The 18623-nt window shown below is 46.8% G+C and overlaps 1 protein-coding gene across 1 annotated transcript; it reads left to right on the top strand.

The window, feature by feature from the left end:
* Window positions 1-2359: 2359 nt before the first annotated feature.
* On the top strand, window positions 2360-11105 carry LOC119952066 (aristaless-related homeobox protein-like). Its single transcript, XM_038775596.1, has 5 exons — window positions 2360-2661; window positions 3339-3819; window positions 4545-4590; window positions 7191-7471; window positions 9949-11105. Exons 1-5 carry the CDS (start codon window positions 2412-2414, stop codon window positions 10163-10165), a joined length of 1275 nt encoding a protein of 424 aa, XP_038631524.1. The 5' UTR covers window positions 2360-2411; the 3' UTR covers window positions 10166-11105.
* Window positions 11106-18623: the final 7518 nt, after the last annotated feature.

Raw genomic sequence — 18623 nt, 5'->3', positions numbered from 1 at the left:
AGGTAATAAAAATAAATTAAAACTTGAAAATCTGTGGTTTTCTTATTAGAACGGATGGAATTGAGAGACAATTTGATAGAAATGTTTAGCATTTGAAGGATTGCGATAATGTAGGTTAAAAACAACTGGTTACCAGCGATTGAGGGGGTTTCAAAAAAAGGGGGGTTATGTATGTAAGATCACACATTCTCCGCAAGGCCCGACACCGTCGTGAAACCCGGAGAGACCGCTCCTGGCCCCCTATTCTCCCCCCCCCCCCCCCCCCCCCCCCGGGCTAGGAGGGCCGTGCCGTAAATCTCAGCCGCCGAGAATGACACGGCCGGTGCACCGAGAATGACTTGGCCGGCGCGCCTAATGACGTCAGCCGCGCATGCGCAGGTTGGCCAGCGCCAACGCGCACATGCGCGGTTGCCGTCTTCCCCTCCACTGCCCCGCAAGACGTGGCGGCTTGATCTTGCGGGGCGGCGGAGGGGAAAGAGTGCGTCCCTTTGAGACGCTGGCCCAACGATCGGTGGGCACCGATCGCATGCCAGTCCCCTCCCGAGCACGGTCGTGGTGCTCACTCCCCTCTCCGCCCCCCACACGCCATAAACCAGGTATTGGCGCCATGTTCACGCCGGCAGTGACCAGGTGTGGTTGCCGCCGGCGTGAACCGGTCGGGAACAGCAGGCCGCTCGGCCCATCCGGGTCAGAGAATCGCGGGCCGCCATGAAAAATGGCAGCCCGTGATTCTCCGAGCGGCGTGTCCCAAAACGCGACATGCCATTTTGGGAGGAGGTAGGAGAATCGCTGGGGGTACCAGAGCGGCCCTCCCGCGATTCTCCCACCCGGCGTGGGGAGCGAAGAATCACGCCCCCAAAACAACTGGTTACCAGCGATTGAGGGGGTTTCAAAAAAGGGGGGTTATGTATGTAAGATCACACAGAAGATTTAGAGAGATGGGGAGGCTTTTTAATGTGAGATGTTGTGGAATACACAGAGTGAGTGATTAAAGCAGAGATCCTTGAACAGGTCGGATAGGTCGCTGCTGGGAAGGTGGTTCGATGGAAAGGGGTGAGGGGATATGGGGACGGGACTGGTACATTTACAGAGATCAGGACAAGTGCTGGTGTGCGTAATAAACAACAACACATTCTGGTCGGGTCAGTGTCACACCTTCCATGTTATAGCTTCCATGTAAAAATTTTCAGAAATTGTAACGAATGACTTCAAACCAGGAGATGTCGGGAGACTGGAGAGCGGTGCAGTCAAGGCGCCCGGGGTGGGGGAACTCATCAGAACACAAGCAACACGATCCAATGTATAACAAGAAATAAACACCAGTGGCTGCAAGGCAAAGGGTGAATTTGAACACCGAGAGAATTATTTAACACCCTTTTAAAATATAAAAGGCATTGCGTTTTGAATCATTGAAGGTGGCTAAACCTGCGATATGGGTGGGAGAGGTGTTGGGGTGGGTGGGGAGGGGGGGGGGGGTTAACTCCTTTCAAATCAAGGAATAGTCATTGTCAATTACAGAGAAGACAGGGGGGACATAGTCAAACTTTGACAACGTTGTATTTGCCGGAACACAACCGCACGAGTCATGAATCCAGCCAAATGGTCGCCTTCTTCAAATGTGTGCAAAAGCCTCCAGTTATTTTCACCAAGAGTTGGCGGCCACCTGCCCTAATGTGGCAAATGCCGGTTTCCTTGAGCCTCTGTGGAGTGCCCTGGGACGATTCATTGCCGTAAACACGATACTTGCATGCACGGCGATGTGGAGAGAGTTGCTGCACCTTGTTTGAGGACCAGGCTGCACAAACACTGGTCCCAGCCCCGGGGTACAGGTGTCCCTCCGCCTGGCCTCCAGCAGATTCGTTTGAGGGATCACAGAGAACCGGTTGTCCATTGACAACGATAAACATTCTTTCCTTTTTTTTTGTAAATTGTGACTTCAATTTGCACGGATTGTCCAGAGTGATGAACGAAACGGCGGCGACAATTTAGTTACCGTACGACCTAATTCTCAACATTGCGAACCACTATTTAGCCCCAAAACAGCAGTGTGACATCGTGGTTTGAATCTAGATTTTGCGAAGGGAATGAATAAAGTGTTGGTATTGTTAGAATTTGAAGATGTGAAACATGAGACATCGAAAGGTGACACAGGAGGAATATCGATATTGGTGTCACTGATGATTCAGGGATGGGTTTGTTTGCAAAATCTTTGCAACGATGGAATCCACACCAGGTTTTCCGTTGCCCCGGAGTCCAATCTGTGCCAATGGAAAGTCTGGGAGCAATGTTTATTTAAAGTAGCGAGCACACACATTACTGTCCATTCCAAACGTCGTTCGGTGCCCTCGTTAGACGCGGCGATGCCTTGGAGCAGAAAGTTGATGGGCTGACAGTTCCCAGAGGAACTGGCCATGAAAACTCAGTGTGAGCGCCCTGCGAGCGGCCCGGGGCGTCTGCATCCCCACTGCCCCAAGAGAGCGCAGCCGTTCCCCCTGCTCTCCTCCTATCTCATCGACAGCATCTTGGGACGCAGCAGCCCGCCCCACAAACGCGGAGGGGTGCCCCCGTCCGCCGCTCTCAGAACGGGGGGGAAGCCCAAAGATGAAGCGGCACCGGCTGCAATGGAGGTTGGAGAGGGGGAAATAACGCTGGAAACTGAGGGTAATTGACCAAGCTGACAGTCTGATCGGCACACTTTGATATTCTTCATCCTGATAAAGTCAAATATTTCACTGCGCTCGTGAGATTTAAAAGGCAATTTGGCATTGCCCATGTTTATAATTTATTGCAATTGTTTGGAGATTGCTGCCTAATGAGAAACTCCATTCGATATTATTATTTCTAAACCATGATGGGGAATGTTCAGAAAGAGGGTTAAGACTGTTCTTAATCTTGTCTAGTTCAGGTTGTGTAAAGATTTAGAGCTTAATGTTTGGCTTCACTGTTTAACTGCCGGTTATGTTTGTGTGTCTGTGTGTGTGTCTATGTGTCTGTGTGTGCATCTGTGTCTGTGTGTGTGTGTGTGTGTGTCTGTGTGTATCTCTATGTCTGTGTGTGTGTTTCTGTGTGTGTTTCTGTCTGTGTGCGTGTGTGTCTGTGCATGTGTGTCTCTGTTTGTGTGTGTGTCTCTGTGTGTGTGTCTGTGTCTGTGTGTGTGTCTGGGTTTCTGTGTGTGTGTGTCTGTGTCTGTGTCTGTGTGTGTGTGTCTGGGTCTCTGTGTGTCTGTGTGTGTGTGTCTGTGTGTGTGTGTGTCTGTGTGTGTGTGTGTCTGTGTGTGTGTGTCTGTGTCTGTGTGTGTGTGTCTGTGTCTGTATGTGTGTGTGTGTTTTTTTAAGCAGACTCAGACGTGGAGACGATTCACACACTGGGATGGCACCAGCTCACCCCAGCTCCAGCCGCACGCCCGCGGGAGGAGGCATACACAGGCGGCTGTGCAAACTGGGTTCACAAACTTTCTTCGGACCAGCCGAGCTCCGGCTCGATGGGACGCGGCGACCTGGAGCCTTCGCCAAAGGGCAGAGGGGATTCGGCATCGCCCCCGCTGCCGGCAGAGCGAGGGATCAGCAACTGTGCGGAGAGGGAGGATTCGGCGGGCGGCCAGGTGCTGGGAGGGGAGCGGGGAAGCGGTGAGGATGTGGAGCAGGAGGAGAGCCCCGGGGACAGTAGGGGCCGCGCTCAGTATTTCTCTTGTGCCGGTGACCAGGAGCACGGCTCCTTCAAACGGAAACAGCGCCGCTACAGAACCACTTTCACCAACTTTCAACTGGAGGAGCTGGAGAGGGCATTCCGGAAAACCCATTACCCCGATGTGTTCACAAGGTAAAGCAGCGAGATGTGGGTGAACTGGCCTTGCAATCTCCCTAGTCAGTGCCAACCACTGCCCTGGAGTCTCAATCTCTCTCAGTGGCTGCTGGAGTGAATGGCGGTGATGAATTCGGCCTTTGTCAACAGCCGGATGACATTGAAATCGATTTCGGAATGTAAAGGAGGATCATTTCAAATTAGAATGGTGGATGTAAAAGATTCCAAAACTCCCTCACAAAGAAACCCAACGCCAGCGAATTATATAGCAAAGGAACATGTCTGTGGCCATGGGCTACAGTGTCCTTTCTGACACTTTTACCAATCAATTCAGAGCTGAATAGAGTTCCAATCTAAAACTCCTTATTGACCTGGACCTGGGATAAACATTCAAATATACATTCCCTCTGCCTTTAAATGTTGCCCCCCCCCCCCCCCCCACACACACACACACTTCAACACTCGTCACCTGAGTAAAGTTGTGATTTATCACTGCTCCCATTGCTCCCTTTGTCTCAGCGATTAGAGGCGTTTGATCGCCTTAAAGTTAGTGCTGAAACTCATCCTACTATTGGACAAGTATTGGCTAGGTTTACAAAAGACAAATCGGTATTTAAATATATTTGCAGTAACGAAATATTGTCGAAAAGGCGGGAATTTTTAAATCTTTAACGAGTCAACAAAAACATATTCAGTTAAATATCGCTTTGTCTGGTGAATAATTATTTTCCGTCTTTCCATAGGGAAGATCTGGCAATGCGGCTGGATTTGACGGAAGCAAGGGTACAGGTATGTTACAGGTATCTGTTTCACATGGTCAGAATGATGTCTTTGCGGGCAGCAAGCAAGAGCGAGAGAGAGAAGAGAGAGTTATCCCCGCATGGGAAGGAGCAGAGAGGAGATTTAATCAATCTAATAACCACCAGATTGTAGAGTGTGTCTGAACTTCTAAATCAAAGCAACCCGCCTGAAAGCGTCAGGGGGAACTCCTAGACTGAAGGCGCAGAATTTAGATTTAGCCATTTGCTTATCCATTGCCAAAATGATGGATTAAACATGCCTCCCATCATTGGCTGATGCAGATCAAAGTTAAATTGCCTGGATTCAGTATATTTCGCACTCAAACGTTTCTGTTCTCTGGGGACTGGTGAGATTTCAAAGGGGGAGTGTCAATGAATGGAAACCATATGGTGTACAACACCAGCAGTTCCGGGTGGCCTCGGAGTTTATTAAAAATAAACCCTCACTCTCCTTACTTAACGTATGGCATTCTGGCTGAAATATTTACCGAGTTATCACAAGGATCCGTTCTTAGGACAACAGCTCACGATGTTGGGAGCATTATTACCGGGTTCCAGTCTTAGGCGACCGAGCACATTTCACAGAATCTGAATGGGGATAACCTGGGAGGAAATTAGGAGTTATTGTTTAGTTCGTGTCTTGCCCAGTCGTGTGTGTGTGAATTGGAAGCATTGATCTCGCAACCCCGAGACGCTTTATTCAGACTTGTTTTTATTGATAGAAGGTACAGTGCCCAGATTGCAGCTGCTTTTGAGACTTGGCCCTCAGTAATGGCATCGCGTGTACTGACAGGGAGGCGATTTGGCCGAACAACAGGACTTCAACATAGACGGAGGACTGTTGTGTTCCTTATGTCACCGACCTAATGATTCACATCCCCAGTGTGAATTTTAGGGGTACTTCCTTCCCCGTTTTCGGAGCAGTAGTACTGTTGTGCCTAAGATGTATCGCTTTAAATATTTGATCTTGAGATTTGTGCGTGGCATCAGTAAGACAGACTGCCCACCTGAGAAATGGGGCAAACTTTAAAGTATCGGAGTAGGAATTGAAGTCAAGTACCGAAGATGCTTTCCCTGGCCGGCTAACGGGATTATTTCAATCGATGTGGCTACAGGTTGGAGGAATAAGAAACATTTGTCTGGAATTACGGGCTTCAGCTGACCCGTCTCTTTAAGTAGCATTTGGGGTATGTGCTGCACTGGACTCTTCGGTTACATGTATTTGGACATGGGATAGGGAGATTTCAAGGCAGTTAAGAACTGATTGAATAATCTACAAATGTATAGACCTTGCCCTAGAATGTTTATCTCATCACAGCTTTAGAAATGCTGTAGTTTCAGAATTACTGTAATTTTAGAAATACGGTATTTTTAGAATTACTGTAATTTTAGAAGTACGGTATTTTTAGAATTACTGTATTGGAATTACTGTCGTTTTAGAATTACTGTCGTTTTAAAATTACTATAGTTTTAGAAATACTGTCGTTAGAAATGCTGTAGTTAGAATTATTGTACTTAGAACTACTGTAGTTTTAGCAATACTGTAATTTTAGAAATACTGTAGTTTAAAAATACGTAGTTTTAGAAGTACTGTACTTAGAATTACTGTAGTTTCAGAAATACTGCAATTTTAGAAATACAGTAGTTTCAAAATATTGTAGTTTTACAATTACTGTACTTAGAATTACTGTAGTTTTTGAAATACTGTAGTTTTAGAATTACTGTACTTAGAAGTACAGTCGTTTTAGAATTACTGTAGTTTTGAAATACTGTCGTTAGAAGTACTGTAGTTAAAATTACTGTATCTAGAATGACAGTAGTTTTATAATTGCCGTGCTTACAATTTAAAAAAAACTAAATTCAGAGTACCCAATTATATTTTTCCAATTAAGGGGCAATTTAGCATGGCCAATCCTTGCCGTACTTAGAATGACTGTACTTAGAATTACTGCAGTTTTAGAATTACTGTATTTTAGAATTATTGTCGTTTTAGAATATTGTAGTTTGGGAATTATTGTAGTTTTAGAATTATTGTGGTTTTAGAATTACTGTAGTTTTAGAATTATTGTGGTTTTAGAATTATTATGGTTTTAGAATTTCCGTAGTTTTGGAATTACCGTAGTTTTAAAATTATTGTGGTTTTAGAATTACTGTAGTTTGGGAATTATTGCAGTTTAAGAAATGCTGTGGGTAGAATTAATGTAGTTTTCAAATTACTGTAGTTAACATTTCCGTAGTTTCAGAATTAGTTTAGATTTGCCGCTGTGTAAGTAGTTTTCCGACTGAACACAAACTTGCCACCTAAATCTACCTAATGATTTATAAACGGTATGCAAACGTAAATTGCTCCTATTGTGCTGGGGCCTTTTTACTCAAAAGAAATTCTATTTTCTCAATTCTTCAGAGGCACACATGGCGATTTTTTAAAACTAAATTAGTGACAATAACTGAACGGTCGTCCGTGGCTGCTGTGGGTAATTTGGATCCCAATGTGTCCTCGGTCAGAATACTATGCGAGTTAATGACCTAGTTTGTGTGTGTGCGTGGGAATGGCTGGCTCTTCAAGCTCGTGTGTGGCCTCTTTTACAGGTTTGGTTTCAAAACCGCAGAGCCAAGTGGAGAAAAAGGGAAAAGGCTGGAAACCTGACACATCCTCACGGGCTGTCCTTGACCAGTCCACTGGGCCTCTATTTGGATGTTCCGCTGGGCCATTCCTCTGGTGTGGAACCCACCTGGAGGCCAGCCTCTCTCCCAACACTAACTGCCCCGGCAGCTGCCAGTGCCTACAACTCGGCGGCCCAATTAGGCATCAGCACCTTCATCGGGACCACTTTCTTCAGACACCCATTACTCAATCCGCACTTCGGAAGGTGAGTTGCAATTACTCAGATTCACATGTACCTGCCTTCCACATTTGAAGTTCGACCTTCCCCTGTGCGGTACAAAAGCAAAATACTGCGGTCGCTTAAAATGCTGCAAATACTCAGCAGGTCTGGTAGCATCTGTGGAGAGTGAACGTTGACCTGAAACATTAACTCTTTAACTGCCAGACCTGTTGAGTATTTGCAGCAATTTATGTGTTGATTTCAGATTTCCAGCAAAGGCGGTTGTGCTGTTGTATATTGATACTCGGTTAGCATTTAAAAGTCACATATCTGTTAAATTAATTGAACCCTCTTTACAGCTATTTACTAGTCTCCCTGAGTATGCATCATTTGCCTATCTTAGCTCCATCAATTATGTCAATTTCTTAACTAAATAGAATAAAAAATACTAATGGTAACTAAAAATGGTAAAGTTTTGTTTCCATCAACTTCTTATCAAAGCCGTGCTGATATCCACATTAGAATGAGTCTATGATGGTGCTGGAGAGGAATTATAATGCAAAGTCTCAAAGTTGTGGAAATTGCTGATATTCCATGTTCATGGCGGTGGTAAAACAATTAACAATTCAATTTCAGATCGAATTACGGTTATTGCGCCCATAATACCTTATTGCAAAAGGGCATGTCAAAAAGCACTTTGCATTTCTGTTGAATCAGGTAATTAGCCATAATCACAAAGAGCCTCCCTCCATCAGAGAGAGAGAAGTGGTGATACAGTTTTGGGATGGGGGGACAGCCCACATGGGTGGGTGGGTGGGATGGGGGACAGCCCAAATGGGAGGGTGGGACAGCCCAGATGGGAGGGTGGGTTGGGGGGGGGGGGGCAGCCCACATGGGTGGGTGGGGGTAGGACAGCCCACATGGGTGGGTGGGGGTAGGACAGCCCACATTGGATTGGATTGGATTTGTTTATTGTCACCTGTACCGAGGCACAGTGAAAAGTATTTTTCTGCAAGCAGCTCAACAGATCATTCAGTACATGGAAGAAAAGGGAATTAAACAAAATTCAAGAAAATACATGAGAATACATAATAGGGCAACACAAGATATACAATGTAACTACATAAGCATTGGTATCGGTTGAAGCATACAGGGTGTAGTGTTAATGAGGTCAGTCAATAAGAGGGTCATTTAGGAGTCTGGTGACAGTGGGGAAGAAGCTGTTTTTGAGTCTGTTTGTGCATGTTCTCAGACTTCTGAATCTCCTGCCCATGGAAGAAGTTGGAAAAGTGAGTAAGCCGGGTGGGAGGGATCCTTGATTATGCTGCCCGCTTTCCCCTGGCAGCGGGAGGTGTAGATGGAATCAATGGATGGGAGGCAGGTTCGTGTGATAGACTGGGCAGTGGGTGGGTGGGGGTAGGACAGCCCACATCAGGCATGTGGGCAAGGCGTGGAGACAGGCCTCCATCAGCTGCCACAAAGCCGGTACGGGGATAGATAACCCGTGTGGTTTGCGTCGTTCTGTCTCCTGCTCTAACCACCTCGGCCACAGTCAACCCTCTTCAGCATAACAATGTATCGATTGAAATTTCAGAACAGTTTAAGCCATGTTCTTTTTTTTTCCTTGCCCATTCGTATCCGAAGACAAGTACCGAATCTTTAGACATTACAAACATATTGTGGCTTCTGGGAAGTTGTTCAGAGGCCGTCTTAGAGAGACAATAAGGTATTGGAGGACAATAGGGTATAATTGGCTCTGGAAGCTCAAGTCTCCGTCGTTCAAGACCAGCCCCTTCCTCCATGCCTAAACACACACACAATCTTACTGGCTTTTTCCACCACTCGAGCCGTTTGACTTAACCGCCGCTGTTTGGCCGATTATTGCAAATATATTTGGCTAGAATATACTTTTTCCTGATTTAAAAAAAAGAATTACTTTTCATATTTCGTTATTATCCTCCAGTCCTCGTTTCTAGGCATTTTAATTGACGACACTTACTAAGATCAATTAGTATTTCATTTATTGCAATCAGTCCCCCCCCCCCCCCCCCCCACCACCTCCCCACCCCCATCCCAGAACAACATTCCCTCCGACGGTAAAATGCATAAGATTCATTTGGTACCGAGATCGAGATTGATTTTGGATTGAATGGTTTCCTGTTCTGAACATCTTTTCTAAGTTTAATTTTTTTAAATAAAACCCCCAGAAACGTTGCAAATCTTCAATTCCTGTACCAGTATCTGTGGAGACAGGTAGAGAGTTAACGTTTCAAAGTTCTCCAGAGAGAGATGGTCGTGGGACGTTCATTGTTCCTCTCTCTCTCTCGCTCTCTTTTGCAGAGATGTTGCCAAACCCGCTGAATGTTTTCCAGAATGGCCTGTGTTTTATTTCCGACTGTATTTCGCTTTCGGCTTCCCCAAATTAATATAGAAGTGACCTCTCTGAGAGAGGGTTTGATTGCAATCTAGAACGTTTCATCCCTGAGCAGGCGGTTTGTTGACCTAGATTTGTTGGTTTGCAGGTTTTTCACGGCTGTGAATCCATTAATGACAGCCTCGTTGCTTGTGAAGCCTTCCGTCCCCACCCTGGACCCCGCTGTCTTTACCCCCCACCCGCACTCGGCTGCCATGGATAGAAAATCCTCCAGCATCGCCAGCCTGCGGCTGAAGGCTAAAGAACACGCGGAGCAGAACCCCCCGATCTCTCTGCTCCCGGGCCTGGGCAAAGAGGTGTGCTGAGGAAATAAAAACCCAGAACTGAGGCTCCCAGTCCATCATCCATCCTTGGAAAGGGGACTGACGGCCAGCCAGCCGGATCTGCAGAGAGCGAGGGCAACTCCAGGCACGGTTCGAACCTCAACGAAGTTCCTGAAAACTTGTCCTCACCGGACTTATGCTTCGATTAAATGAATTGAAACTTTCGGGGGGCGGGCGTGGGGGGCGTTGTAAGCAGTTCAAAAGCCAATTTAACCTCTCAAGAGGCATCGACAGCATTTCCCTCCCTACAGGGCTGCTTTCAGGTAGCACCGACAGAAAGATTTCTACACTTAGGGACCAGTAGCCGCGCGGATTGATGTACTTAGAGCCGCACTTATAAATGATCTATTTAATTTATAAAATGGTTATCAGATGCAACAGAATATATAGTATTTTAACGTTAAGTGATGTGTGTCCCGTGTGATCTCCCGACTTACTCTGAGGTTTATACAAAGTGTATTTAATGATGCTATCAATTAATACTCAGCCTTTAAGAGGTTATTCTGCTACTGGAACCGCGTCGTTTGCTGCTTCTTCAGAAATGTTGGACTTTAATGGCGAGAGAGCAGGGGTTTATAGGAATTCCCTTACTGACTGCTGCATTTATACTGAGTTAACAGTGTCTTCGTAATGGGCGAAAGAGAATAATTAACATTTATATTAAGCAGACAGTTGCCTTAATAAGTGGCACACTATTGTAAATAGTGCGTTTGCTGAACCATTTCCTATCTCCAGTCACAGTTCGACACCCTACAATACACTATAACAAACCTGAAGGTCATAGAGTCAGCCATACAACACAGAAAAAGCCCTTCGGCCCTTTGAGTCTGCGCCAGTAAAATAATAATAATCACTTATTGTCACAAGTAGGCTTCAATGAAGTTACTGTGGAAAAACCCCTAGTCGCCATATTCCGGTACCTGTTCGGGAAGGCTGGTACAGGAATTGAATGCACGCTGCTAGCATTGTTCTGCATTACAAGCCAGCTGTTTAGCCCACTGTACTAAACCAGCCCTGCTGCAACTCCCTAACCATTCTAATCCCATTTCTCAGCGCTTGGCCCACAGTCTTGCATGTCTTGGGATTGCAAGTGCACATCTAAATATTTATTTACTGTTATGAGGGTCTCTCCCTCCATCACCCTTTCAGGCAGTGAGTTCCAGATTCCCACCACCCTCTCCGTAAAAAAGATTTTCCTCACACCCCCTCTAAACCTCCTGCCCTTTATCTTAAATCTATGAATCCTGGCTGTTGATCCTTCCACCAAGTTGAAAAGTGTCTTCCTTTCTACTAAATCTACATCTCAATCATGCCCCCCCCCCCCCCCCCCCCCCACCCCTCAGTCTCCTCTGCTCCAAGGGAAACAACTCCAGTCCATCCAATCTCTCTTCATAACTGAAACTCTCTTGCCCAGGCAAGATCCTGGTAAATGGGGATGTAGTGTCATAGTGTTTTGTCACTGAACTAGTAATTCAGAGACACAGGTTAATGCTCTGGGGTCCTGGGTTCAAATCTCAGCAAAGCAGATGGTGAAATTTGAGTTCACTAAAATCTGGAATTAAACGTGTAATGATGAGCAAGAAACCATTTGCTGATTGTTGTGAAAAACCCATCTGGTTCACTAATGTCCTTCAGGGAAGAAAATTTGATGCCCTCACCCAGTATGGCCTACATGTGACTCCAGACTCACGCAGCGATATGTTTAACTCTTAACTCCCCCCCCCCCCCAATCCCCCACTGAAATGGTCCAACAAGCCACTCAGTTCAAGGGCAATTAAGGATGGGCAACAAATGCTGCCATTGCCAGTGACACCCACATCCCAAGTACAAATAAAACAAATCTCCTCTGCAACCTTTTCAGTGCTCTCACATCTCTCCTGTAATGTGGATTCCAGAATTGCCCATAGTATTCTTGCTGTGGCCTAACCAACATTTTATACAGTTCCACCATAACCTCCCTGCTCTTAAACTCTATGCCTCTGCTAATAAAGGCAAGTATACCATATGCCTTCTTAACCACTGCATCCACCTTAAGAGACCGGTGTACATGTACATCAAGGTCCTTCTGATCCTTGGTGCTTCCCAATCATTTCTGATGAATTCCCTTGCCTTGTTTGTCCTGCCCAAGTGCATCACCTCACACTTATCCACATTGAATTCCATTTGCCACTGATCAGCCCGTCTGACCAGCCCGTCTATATCCTCCTAGAATCGAAGGCTATCCTCCTCACTATTTACCACACTGCCTATTTTCAGACCATCCACCAACTTACTGGTATATTCAAGGGAATAGATCAAATTTTTGTGGAGTCTGCACGTTCTCCCCGTGTCTGCGTGGGTTTCCTCCGGGTGCTCCGGTTTCCTCCCACAGCCCAAAGATGTGCAGCTTGGGTGGAATGGCCATGCTAAATTGCCCTTACTGTCCAAAACGTTAGGTGGAGTCACTGGGATAAGGTGGCGGTGTGGGCCTATGTAGGGTGCACTTTCCAAGGGTCAGTACAGACTCGATGGGCCGAATGGACTCCTTCAGCACTATAGGGATTCTATGAAGTTCACTTGAAAGTTTTTTTTCTTAACTCACTGCCGTCCAGTTTGGCTGCTTAATATCTGGACATCACTGGCGGTGAATATTATACACTTGAGTCGAACTGGGCAGTTTGTTCAAGAACATGACTGCCCCTGACCTTCTAGAAAAGGGACATTGAACCGCTCCCACACTGGGTCCTCCCCAAGTCATCCAGCACCAGATTCTAGCTGACCTTCCTGATTTGCGACCCTGTCCATGATTCAGTCATCAACTGGCAGCCGAACAATTCGAGGCTTTAGCAGAAATAAAGGAGCGAGTGAACATTTGAATGAAGCAATCCGAGGAACTGGTTGACTCATGTGGGGGACCCACGGGTTATTTAATCCTGAGTTTTCAGTAGAACTCGGCTGCTTCAAATTGACCGACTCCCAGGCGAGCGGCTCCCGTCCGCCTTCACATTCCAGATAAATCCAAAGGCACATTTGAAGGGCAGGATCAGACATCACGATGGGCAGTCAGTGAGGATTTGCTGGGCAGCTGATACAACAGGAGTGCGAACACGTTCAACCGGAGCCTGACAGAGTAGCTGCACAAACTTGATGCAGACTGGGCTCCTGCACATACACACAACATTGGCTTTATTTTAAGACCATTAGCTAATTCTGCTCTTTTAAGACCCACCTGCCCAGGGTCCCACGTAAAAAAAACAGTGGTGCACGATTGCTGGGGTTGGATGAGCCCCCCTCCCACCTACTCCACCCACCTGAAAACATTTTGTGAAGCCTCCCTGTTTGACGTTGGCACAATCATATCACCACTACCAGAGCTGTGGGTTCATGTCCCACTCCTGAGTCTAGAGAACAAGCTCCAGGTTGACATTCCCAATGTTTCCGGGTCTAGGAAGCAGACTTCTTAATAACTTTCGAAAGTGACACCCTCTCTGCCCTCCCATCATCTGACCAATCCCTCGATCGCGCTCATTCAAACAAGACTGACCACATTGCTTGTTTTGCATAAGTTGCCCTCTCTGTGCGTTCCGTCACATTGCAACAGTGACTACACCTCCAAAGTGGCAGTTAAGCTTTTGGGAAGAGCTGAACTGTTGGGAAGTTGCCATATAAATGCAAATTCTTTCTTTTGCTTTGAATTCCGCATCACTGCTGACAGCTCTCACTTAAATCCTGAAATAAGTCAACCGGACCGCACCTGTTGAGGTGGTTGAAGGAGGCAATTACTCATGCGATGATAACTATTGAATATTTTACAATAATGGTACTGTTAATCAGATTCTCTTCATTTATTGCAAGTTCCGCAGTGGTAACATTACTGCTGTTGTATCATTCACGTGCTTACATAATAAGATAATTAAAAAATATACAATTTTAAATGCAAATCATTTGCTTTGTTCTTACTTTGAGGTTTTGTAGAGTTTCATTAATCAGAGACTCAACCAATGTCCTCTAGGGACAGTGAGTGGACAGTTTGGGTGGGTGGAAGTATTGTAGAATGTGCCATTTATCACACAATATTTCCTCAACCGAAGCTTCATCAAAGTAAAAATCAATGTAATGGAAGCATTCAATAACAGAAATACAGGAAATTCATCTACTGTGTCTAATAATAATCTTCATTAGTGTCACACACACTCAGTGACACAGGAACTCTCCCACATCTTGGGCAGGACGGTAGAACAGTGGTTAGCAATGTTGCTTCACAGCGCCAGGGTCCTGGGTTCGTTTCCCGCTTGGGTCACTGTCTGTGCGGAGTCTGCACGTTCTCCCAGTGTTTACGTGGGTTTCCTCCGGGTGCTCCTGTTCCCCCCCCCCCCCCCCCCCCCCCCCCCCCCCCCCCCACAAGTCCCGAAAGACCTGCTGTTAGGTGAATTGGACATTGTACCCGAACAGGCACTGGAGTGTGGCGACTCGGGGATTTTCACAATAACTTCATTGCAGTGTTGATGTAAGCAATGTAATTGTGACGTTAATAAAGATTATTATTACATCATACACACATGTACTCTGTGACAAGGCATTCACCCACCCACACATGCACACATACATGCACCCCCTCTCCCACAAATAAACATGTCCCCCACACACGTCGTGTTGCTGAGAATGTATGTTAGGGGTGTGCGTGTTGCTGAGAATGCATGAAGGGTGTGCACGTGCGTGTTGCTGAGAGTACATGTTGGGTGTGTGTGTATGAGAGACTGAGAGCATCTGTGAGTGACTGTGAGTGCTTTGTGTGTGTGTGCGACTGAATGCCTGATTGTGTGTGATAGAAGCATAATATTTTTAGTGCAGAAGGAGGCCACACAGAAAAAAGCACTCGCATACATGCATGTACCCAAGTCATTCAGAAAAATGCACTCAGTCACTGGGCATGAATGAGTGAGTCGCTGAGTGTGAATCTGTGGGTGTGAACATGTGTGTGTGAGTTGCTGAGTGTTTGTGTGAGTGACAGAATGCATGTTTGTGTGTGTGTGAGTGAATGCACGTGTGAGAGTGTGGACGTGGGAGTGACTGAGAGTCCATGTTTGCAAGCACTCTTGTCACTCACACTCGCAAACAAACATCTATTCAGTCACGCACTCATTCGCACACACTAATATGCACTGTCAGCGATTCACTCACACCCGCACACATGGCCATGGAACGCCACACCCAATCACACGCTCACTCGCCCAACATGCACTCTCAGCGACTCTCACACTCACCACAGGTGAAGGCCTGGGCTTAAGTAGGGTGTTCTTTCCAGGGGCCGGTGTAGACTCGATGGGCCAAAGTGCCTCCTTCTGCACTAAAAATATTATGATTCTATCACACACAATCATGCACTCAATCACACACACAAAGCACTCACACATGCTCTCAGTCTCTCATACACACACACCCGACATGCACTCTCAGCAACACGCACACACCTACCATACACTCTCAGCAACACGCATGTACACACCCAACATACACTCTCAGCAACACGCACGTACACACCCGACATGCACTCTCAGCAACACGCACGTACACACCCGACATGCACTCTCAGCAACACGCACACACACCTACCATACACTCTTAGCAACACGCACGTACACACCCGACATGCACTCTCAGCAACATGCATACACCTACCATACACTCTCAGCAACACGCATGTACACACCCAACATGCACTCTCAGCAACACGCACGCACACACATACCATAAACTAAGAAAAATGCACGCACCTACCATGCACTCTCAGCAACACGCACGCACACACATACCATACACTAAGAAAAATGCACGCACCTACCATGCACTCTCAGCAACATGCATGCACACACCCAACATGCTCTCTCAGCAACACGCACGTAGACACCGATCATGCACTCTCAGCAACACGCACGCACCTACCATGCTCTCAGCAACATGCACGCACACACGTATCATGCACTCTCAGCAACACGCACACACACACTCATCATGCACCCTCAGCAACATACAGGTAGACACCCAACATGCACCCTCAGCAACACGCACGCACAAACCCATCATGCACTCTCAGCAACACGCACGCACAATCATCATGCACCCTCAGCAACACACATGCACACACTCATCATGCGTCCTCAGCAACACGCACACACACACTCATCATGCACTCTCAGCAACACGCACGCACATTCATCATGCACCCTCAGCAACACACACGCACAAACCCATCATGCACTCTCAGCAACACGCACGCACAATCATCATGCACCCTCAGCAACACACATGCACACACTCATCATGCATCCTCAGCAACACGCACACACACTCATCATGCACTCTCAGCAACATGCACGCACACAACCATCATGCACCCTCAGCAACACGCACGCACACCCAACATTCACTCTCAGCAACACGCACGCACACCCAACATGCACTCTCAGCAACACACACGCACACACTCATCATGCCCCATCAGCAAAATGCATGTACACACCCATCATGCACGCTCAGCAACACGTACACACGCATCATGCACTCTCAGCAACACGCACACACACACTCATCATGCACCCTCAGCAACACGCACGCACACCCAACATGCACTCTCAGCAACATGCATGCACACACTCATCATGCACCACCAGCAAAACGCACGTACACACCCATCATACTCTCAGCAACACGCACGCACACTCGTCATGCACTCTCAGCAACACACAACACACACCCATCAGCAAAACGCACGTACACACCCATCATGCACTCTCAGCAACATATACGAACACACCCATCATGCACTCTCAGCAACATATACGAACACACCCATCATGCACTCTCAGCAACACGCACACACACACTCATCATGCACTCTCAGCAACACGCACGCACACACGCATCATGCACTCTCAGCAACATGTGCGCACACAACCATCATGCACCCTCAGCAACACGCACGCACACCCAACATGCACTCTCAGCAACACGCACGCACACACTCATCATGCACTCACAGCAACACGCACGCATACACTCATCATGCCCCATCAGCAAAACGCACGTACACACCCATCATGCATGCTCAGCAACATGTACACACCCATCATGCACTCTCAGCAACACGCACACACACTCATCATGCACCCTCAGCAACACGCACACACGCACATCATGCACTCTCAGCAACATGCGCACACACAACCATCATGCACCCTCAGCAACATGCACGCACACCCAACATGCACTCTCAGCAACACGCATGCACACACTCATCATGCACTCTCAGCAACACACAGCACATACCCAACATGCACTCTCAGCAACACGCACGCACACACTCATCATGCACTCTCAGCAACATGTATGAACACACCCATCATGCATGCTCAGCAACACGTACACACCCATCATGCATGGGTTTAATGGAAACCTGACTGGCATTTCGTAGTGGACCTCAGCAGGTTCACCCTCCGAGACTTTACTTTCTTCATTGTATTCATGACCTTTGTAAGTATCATCGTAATACTCATCATCAGAGTCAGTATCAGCTGCAAAGACTTCTCCTGTACAGTACGACATTGCGCATGGAATTATGTTTCACGCAGCAGGCGGCCAATTTCAATGTCAGCAACGATTCTTACTGCAGAACCTTTATTTAACCCTCTGTGCTGTGGAACTTCAAGAGGACTGAATAAATTGAAGAATGAGTCATTTGATTTTGGTACAGCTTTCATAACTATTTAACTATCATAGATAGAGTCATAGGTGATTACATCATGGAAACAGGCCTGTCGGCCCATCTTGCCCATGCCGCCCAGTTTCTATCACAAAGCTAGTCCCACTTGTCCGCATTTGGCCAATATTCCTTTATACCCACCCTGCCCATATAACGGTCTAACTTCTTTTTAAAGGACAAAATTGTACCCACCTCTACCATTGTCCCTGGAAGCCTGTTCCAGATGCTCACCACCCTCTGTATGAAGAAACATCCCCTCTGGTCTCTTTTCTATCTCTCCCCTTTCACCTGAAACCTATGCCCTCTAGTTCTACCTTTGGGAAAAGATGCCGACTATCTGCCTTACATATGCTCCTCATTATTTTATAGGCCTCTATAAGTTCACCCCTGAGCCTATCCAGCCTCTCCTTTTAACTCAGACCATTACGTCCTGGGAGCTTCCTCGTAAATCTCTTCTGTTGTCTTTCTAGTTTAACTTCCTTCCTATAATAGGGTGAACAGAACTGAACACAGTATTCCAGGTGTGGTCTTACCAACGTCATGTACAACTTCAACAAGATTTCCCAACTCCTGTATTCAATATTCTGACCAATAAAACCGAGCATGCTGAATGCCTTCTTCACCACCCTGTCCAACTGCGACTCCACCTTCAAGGAGCTATGAACCTATACTCCTAGACCTCTTTGGTCTGTAACTCTCCCC

This window comes from Scyliorhinus canicula, chromosome 17, assembly GCF_902713615.1.
Source record: "Scyliorhinus canicula chromosome 17, sScyCan1.1, whole genome shotgun sequence".
Lineage (NCBI taxonomy): Eukaryota > Metazoa > Chordata > Chondrichthyes > Carcharhiniformes > Scyliorhinidae > Scyliorhinus > Scyliorhinus canicula.
The sequence above is the reverse complement of the archived record's forward strand: the minus strand, read 5'-3'. Positions and strand labels throughout refer to the sequence as shown.

Excerpts from the sequence above, each read along its gene's own strand:
- LOC119952066 (XM_038775596.1), top strand. The coding sequence starts at position 2,412 with ATGAAAACTCAGTGTGAGCGCCCTGCGAGCGGCCCGGGGCGTCTGCAT. Across the intron at positions 3,820-4,544 it reads TACCCCGATGTGTTCACAAG|GGAAGATCTGGCAATGCGGC; the intron begins GTAAAGCAGCGA and ends GTCTTTCCATAG. Across the intron at positions 7,472-9,948 it reads CTCAATCCGCACTTCGGAAG|GTTTTTCACGGCTGTGAATC; the intron begins GTGAGTTGCAAT and ends GTTGGTTTGCAG.